Source organism: Lactuca virosa, chromosome 6 (assembly GCF_052849685.1).
Source record: "Lactuca virosa cultivar CGN04683 chromosome 6, Lactuca_virosa_CGN04683_v6, whole genome shotgun sequence".
NCBI lineage: Eukaryota > Viridiplantae > Streptophyta > Magnoliopsida > Asterales > Asteraceae > Lactuca > Lactuca virosa.
In genome coordinates this window covers 203,720,833-203,727,648 of record NC_136431.1, presented here as the reverse complement: position 1 = coordinate 203,727,648, position 6,816 = coordinate 203,720,833, and the positions used below count along the sequence as shown (strand labels likewise).

The 6,816-nt window shown below is 35.1% G+C and overlaps 1 protein-coding gene across 1 annotated transcript; it reads right to left on the bottom strand.

The window, feature by feature from the left end:
- Positions 1 to 582: 582 nt before the first annotated feature.
- On the bottom strand, positions 583 to 5,498 carry LOC145119628 (uncharacterized). The gene is made up of 16 exons (XM_079055317.1): positions 5,321 to 5,498; positions 4,851 to 4,946; positions 4,613 to 4,765; positions 4,407 to 4,544; positions 4,186 to 4,281; positions 4,010 to 4,114; positions 3,831 to 3,923; positions 3,612 to 3,740; positions 3,413 to 3,544; positions 2,895 to 3,056; positions 2,414 to 2,536; positions 2,216 to 2,320; positions 2,018 to 2,110; positions 1,614 to 1,742; positions 1,474 to 1,528; positions 583 to 1,179 (listed from the first exon to the last, which is right to left on the bottom strand). The coding sequence occupies exons 1-16, from the start codon at positions 5,399 to 5,401 to the stop codon at positions 773 to 775; spliced, it is 2,097 nt and encodes a 698-aa protein (XP_078911443.1). The 5' UTR covers positions 5,402 to 5,498; the 3' UTR covers positions 583 to 772.
- Between the last annotated feature and the right edge of the window lie 1,318 nt (positions 5,499 to 6,816).

Below are 6,816 nucleotides of genomic sequence, written 5' to 3'. Positions count from 1 at the left end.
TGTAGTTTTGTCTTAAAAATAAGAAATTTGTTATGTAATTAACATTTATCCTAATAAATCAATATTAGAATTTAGAATCACTGAGTTTATATTAGTAAAATAGGAATTGAAATTAACAAATATTCTATGGCGATGATTGTATTTATATAACAGGAAATCCTAGTAGTTAAATGCAAAATTACATACAAAAAATTATATGATTTACCAAAGGATGCTCCACCTGCTGTCCTTTAAGCAATGCATTTTTAAACTTTTATCCATTTTGGGGAATGCACTTTGATGATTTTATCCAGAATAAAAAATGACATATACTTCAGATTTGATCAATATCAATATACAAAGCAAAGCGAGACTTCATCTAAAGTATTTGCTATAAATGTATAAAACCCTAAAAATTACTACACTAATCTATAAACAGTAATCATGGCTCAAAAAAAAAAACACTACTTTTAAGCCTCATTTATTGTGACTGCGACTAAAACTAAAACTGACAAAAATTGCAACTTTTTGTCTTGGGCTTTCAATCTCTTTGTCTATGCAAAAGGATCTTATCTTAAAAAGCTTATAAATTCACAGCTATGCTTCTTTCAAGTCTAGTTTATTATTTTTCACAAGAGATACCAATTTTCACAAACCCAACAACAAACTACTACTTAAGTTAAACTTAAACTACACATCCATGATCCATCCATAAGTCAAAGTTCAAATATGGATAATAATTTAAAAAGTCAAATTACCTTTTCGACCCTGACAAAGACAAACCCACGGCTCCTCAGTTGACCTTTGCAGCACTTCCATTCCCCACACCGCCATTTTCATCGGGTGGAAATTCACCCACAAGTGTCTTCACTGCAAAGTCAAACTGATCGGTCCAACTAGAATCGTCCTCAAGTTGGTAGTCAAGTTGCTCTTCATTACCTTGTTTTTCCACATCTACCCCTGCCCCGTTATCGTTTCCATCCAATGACGTGTCGGTTTTAGTATGTGGCTTCACCCCTTTTAGCCGTGTTGAAGATCGAGCAGGCAAAGGGGCAGCAGCAGAGGGCTTGCTCTTTGAAGCCCTCTCACGTGTGCCTCTCCTTATGGGAGTAGACCCAGGGGTATTTTCGGTATTCTTGCGATCAGTCTCCGAGTTGTCAGCTTCTTTGTCCATGTCAATACCTTCCATATCAGATCCCCCTATAAAACAATATAAACAGCAACATTACAAGTCATTAGCATCCATGTTTATTTATTTTCGGAAATTAGGACAAGAAGGGCATTCTCGTCTTTTTCACAAATGACAAAACAATATATAAATATAAAGTAGTGTTGAAATGGCTAGATTATGTCTGCCTGGACCTGGAGTAAATATTTTATACATAAAGACTGTTTCATTTTTAGACAGAATAAACTGTCTTCATAGGAGTAAATGACCATTTTAGCCTTCACCAAACACAGTATTGAAACAATCAATGTTCATCCATGGCTCACCTTCAGAGAGTTGTTTCTGAAGTTTGGGTGGTTTTGGTGTAGTATCAGGGATGGCCTGTTGAATAAATAAATAAATAAAACAAGGTAAAACAAGTGTTGAAGGGTGAAACTTGTATTTTGGCAATAGTTGAAGGGCTTACAACTTCATTTCCATCAGCATCCTTTTTCCTTGGTCTAATAGCACATAAATTTATATCCCCGGTGTCCAAATACCGCAAAGCATCCAATTTTGAACGAAAGATGTAGCCACTCACAGGATCCGTGTAATACTGCATACATCAAATAATCATTACAACTTTTAAAGCATAAACTACAAGTGCATTTATTTGAATATCGACATAAACACACTTTTTAACATTTTGATATCCCCCATTGGTCCTTTTGCTCAATTGTAAAAATGTCTGAAACTTTTATGGTCTAATTGTAATTTGTAAAGCATATATATATTATTGGTGGTTATTTTCTTGTAATTTTCCCTAGCTGAAAAAAGATTTTAGAGATGATAAAAAAGTAAAAAATAATAATAATAATAATAAAATAGTACCGGATCTTTTCTTATGGTGGTCCCGCATAGCCGAGATCTGATTTCTTTTATCCACCCTGGCGGTAACCCTTCCGCCGGAGTCGTTACGATAGTCTAGAAATTATTTAAAAAATTAACGGCTTAATGATATAATATAATATATATTAAATAGAAAAATAAGATATTTAACATTATATGCTAAAAGAAAAAGAAACAGACTTCTTTGTAATCGGATACATCTTTTTTGGATCTTTTCGGGCGTGTAAATTCCTCAGACCCTGAATCCGGTGATGAGTCACGCTCCACGTAGGATTTTCGTACCTTCTAGAGTTACAATTTTATAAAATGTGACACGTCAGATAAACAAAGTGAAAGTATGTTGCTATTATAAGAAAAAAGAAAAGTTTTGGTGCATACTTTTCTCTTTTGGGAGTTGCTGTTGGTGTTGATGTTGGGGCTAATGCCACTGGTATTACCAAGATAGGTCATCACTTGTGGTCTTGAATAGAAGTTTTTCCCAGTTGCAATTTCCTTGTAACACTATAAACCATATAGGATAAATTAATTCAAATCTATATATAATACTATACAAAAGAAGCTTTTTTTTTTCCATTATATTGATTTGAAACCCTCTAAATTTTCAACTTCCAACATAACATATTTAAACTAACTAATCATAAAGACAGAAGTAATACCAGATGGAGAACCATATTGAAATTATTATTTCATAACTAATGTCACTAAAATAATTATTTTCAAAATGTATTTGCCAAAACTTTAACCACATAATTTTGTTCTAGGCAACAAGCAGACATTCACCTAGTTAGTTAATCAAGATGGAAATGAAACTATCAAACTACATTGCTATTAATGAGAAACAAATATGGTTTGTAATTACCTTAATTTTCTTATCATTACGGGACTTCATTTCAACAACCCATCCTTCAGGTAGCCATGCTTCACCTTTTTGGGCTGGTTTAGGCATGGGAAGATGTCCATCTCCAGTTACAGATTTAGGCATGGGAACATATCCATCTCCAGTTATAGACCGAACTTTTCTCTGAAATCACATTTTTTTATTAACTTTTATAAAGAAAACTAACTCTAAACAAACCCCATGATTAATTTAGTGTAAATCACAAGGAATAGCAACATACTTTAATCTCTTTACCAATATGGGCAATGATACTTTACATTTCTTTATAAAAGCAATGTACTTTATTTTTTATCCATAATAGCAACATACTTGTAGTTTTTTTCACCATGAGTGCATTGCTATTATGGGTCAAGAATTGCTATTACAGGTAAAATAATAAGTATACTGCATATATTGGTAAAAAGAATAAAGCAGATTGTCATTTCCTGCAGTTAATCCATTGATTTAAGATTAAATGATACAATTAACTTGTAATTTACCTTTTCTGTACCAGTTCCTTCTGGTTTTGACTCTGTAACACCACCATTTTCTAACTCTTTAGGAGTTTCGGTTTCTTTGGTTGGTTCAGTTGGTGAAGCCAATTCTGCTTCAGGCTCATCATCAGCAGCTTGCTGAAAAAAAAAAAAAAAAAGTTAGTAGCGTTATGTCAAGAATTGTCATTAACTGAACATGACTTACATTGAGTTCATGATTCATATCCCTTCTTAGTGGTTTAATGGCACATTTCTTTACATCTCCAGTATCCAGATACCTCAAAGCATCCAATTTTGAGAAAAATACATAGCCACTCAAAGGGTCTAGGTAGTACTGCATAGATAATTAATTAATTAATTAATTAATTATAAAAGTTTAATGAGTTTTTGGATAAGGAAAAAAAAAATAAGAAAATTTGAATACCGGATCTCTTTTCTTCCCAGATGATCCATTTCTCACTCTGATTTCTTTTATCCATCCTGGGGGTAACCCATCTGCTGGAGTACTTGAGATAACCTAGATATTCGTCAAAAAGTCAGATGTCTAATATAAATTCGACAAATGTAGTATTTGAAATCTTGGGGGGTTAAAGTGGAACAAACTTCATAATCAGGGGCCATTCGGGCGCTTTCTGTAATCTCTCTGGTTTCATTGTTCTTGGCTTCAGAAATCTGGGACTTCTCAGGTTGAGTAAGGGTTTTATATCCCTAAAAAGTTAAAATGTTATAATTTCAAGAATAAATGACAAAAAGAATATCAAAGTTGGGTTGATGCAGACTTTTTTCTGTCCAGCTGGACTGCTGAGTGTACCGCTAAGATAACTCAAAACCTGAGGCTTTGAAAAGAATTTTTTTCCCTTGGGATCAAGGTAAATCTACAATAGCAGAACAACAAAAAGATTGTTAAACAACATGTGGTCAGGAAACTGATAGATATTAGATAAGAATATAAAATAGTAAGCATTGTCATAGTTATTCTACTCAAATCTATTCCATTTACCTTATATTTTTGTCCAGACTTTTTACTCTTCACTTCCACAGCCCATCCATCAGGTAGCCAATCAGTATCTCCATGTTTTCTTCCACGTGAATCAGACACAGAGGAAGATCCATATCGAGGGAAAAGCTCTTCAGTATCCTGTATCACCAGGTGTTATTTCAAGCAGTGATATGAATAGGTAAAGACTAAAGACTTTGTTTTAGTACCTTGTAATTCTTGCTGCTACTTCCAGGTCTCCTCTGTCTAGTAGACTGTCCTTTGGGTGTTGATTCAGGTTCAGGTTCAGGTTCTTCATTTGTATGGGGAACATCTTCATCTGGCTCTAGAGATAAGTCTAAAGTTTGGCCATCGACATTGTTCTAAAAAAAAACAGGACTGTAAGAATACAAGGAGTTAAGAGGGAAAAAGAAAATCAAAGCGAAGCCTGACAGAAGGAATCATTACAGTCTTCTCGTTGTCCGCCCTGTTTTCGAGGGTCCTAAAATGCCGATCCACTTGGGGCTTCGAATAGAATTTGCGTCCTGCAGGATCAATGTAACACTGCAACAGCAACAATAGTCTATTAAATAAAACAAATAACTCTTTAACTCTGGGGTGTATCAAAAAACCCTCTCATAAATCAACATTGCTGTCAAATTTCTTCAAAATAGCTAGATTTAGCATAAAAAAAACCAAACTGCGTCTAAGGAGAGAGCAACATCTGGTCGAAATAAAAACGATCGACCTCCGAGTAACGAAACTTAGTAACGCAAAAAATAATCCATCACAATTCACATGCAGGTACGTTTGTAGCTCTACATTCAAAATTAAACCAAAAATCTACACAAAAAACGCAAAATCTGTAGAAACTGAAGAGCGAGAAAAAAACCCTAAGTAGAGGGAAGTCGAGTGGAAGAGAGAGAATTTTTAAGTACCTTGACTTTCCGGTCATCGATCTTTCTGATTTGTATCATCCAGTCAGCTGGAAGCCACTCCGGCCACTCATCGACAGTCATTTCCGGTGTCTCTGACAAGTAAGGTTTTCTGTGTTGTAGAGAGAGTATCGAAGAGAGAGAGAGAGAGAGAGAGAGAGAGAGAGGGGGGGTTAAAAGTAATTAAAGCAAAATGCTCTCGTTTATCTAAGACGGAGTTTAGTTGGTGGAAACGGACAAAGTACAGATGCCACGTGTTCGTCATGTACAGATATGCCAGGTACTAAGACGTGTCACTTTGCCACTTGTACATTTTGGTTTTGGGCTGTAACGGCCCGTTCGGGTGTTTCTTGGGCTTGGTTTTGTTTGTTGGTTTCCCAATGTTTCGTTCCGTACGGTCAAAGATGTTTATGGAATATCTTATTGGTACATAGGAGATGTTATTTATAAAGTAAAAGAAAAAGGAAAATTAAGTAATTTACCGAGTGTTTTTAGAAAAATAACCATTAACTTTTTTTTTTTTGAAAAATACCACTCAATATCATTTTGGATCTGAATTTCAAAATGGGTTAATGGGTAAAATGATATGGCCCGGTAATGTGGTCTCACATATAACATTTCAAACTCAGTTTTATTTCGGACAACATCAAACTCAAACAATGTCATCTTATAGCAATGAAGAGATTCAGTTTTTGTAGGTATGTGTCGATTTTTTTATACTTATATGTATTTATTTATGAATTGTAACACCCATTTTCATGTAACCATCACTTCTGAGTTATCAATTAAGTCTTAAAGGATCAAAACCTTGCTCATGAGGCGAGCATATGTGTATCACAATGTGACGATGCCCGGGGAGGCACGTGCATCTCATTGGTTGTCATGCATTGGACATGAATGTCTAAAAAACAATGATTTTTATGGTATTTTGAGATGGAGAAAGCCTTCTGGAAAGTTTGGTTGCTTGGCTTGAAGGATTAAGAGCTTAAAGCATTAAGTTGTCCAGAGTGATCCTCACGACGTGATGAGTTGGTTGTCACGACGTGACGACGGTCAGCTTCCCGATTATTTTGGCCTCACGCTGCCATGACGTGACCAAAGGGTGGTCACGACGTGGCAATCGGCTGAGTGACCTTTGACTATTGACTTTGACTTTGATCGTTGACTTGTTGACCTAGTTTGACTTTAGGTCAATTTGAGGGTTTTAGGTTGTAGTTTGAGATTTAGTATTTTTTTTGTTGTATAGGTGACCTGTAGTGTTGGTTATTGCATCTGTGAGCAATATTGTTATCTTCTAGACTGTGAGGTGAGTTCATTCCAACTTGTGATCACAACCCATTTCAATGAGCAACCCAAACCATTAACTTTCTCAACCCAAAATAATATCCCAATTTTAAATAACCGAACAAATTATTCATGAGCACAACCTATCAAGCAATACTTCCTGAAAAATGAGTAACGTTGCTCTTACACCCTAACCAGAAGTCCAAATGTCCATC

Excerpts from the sequence above, each read along its gene's own strand:
- LOC145119628 (XM_079055317.1), bottom strand. The coding sequence starts at position 5,401 with ATGACTGTCGATGAGTGGCCGGAGTGGCTTCCAGCTGACTGGATGATA. Across the intron at positions 2,321-2,413 it reads GCAACTCCCAAAAGAGAAAA|AAGGTACGAAAATCCTACGT; the intron begins GTATGCACCAAA and ends TTGTAACTCTAG. Across the intron at positions 2,111-2,215 it reads ATGTATCCGATTACAAAGAA|ACTATCGTAACGACTCCGGC; the intron begins GTCTGTTTCTTT and ends AATAATTTCTAG.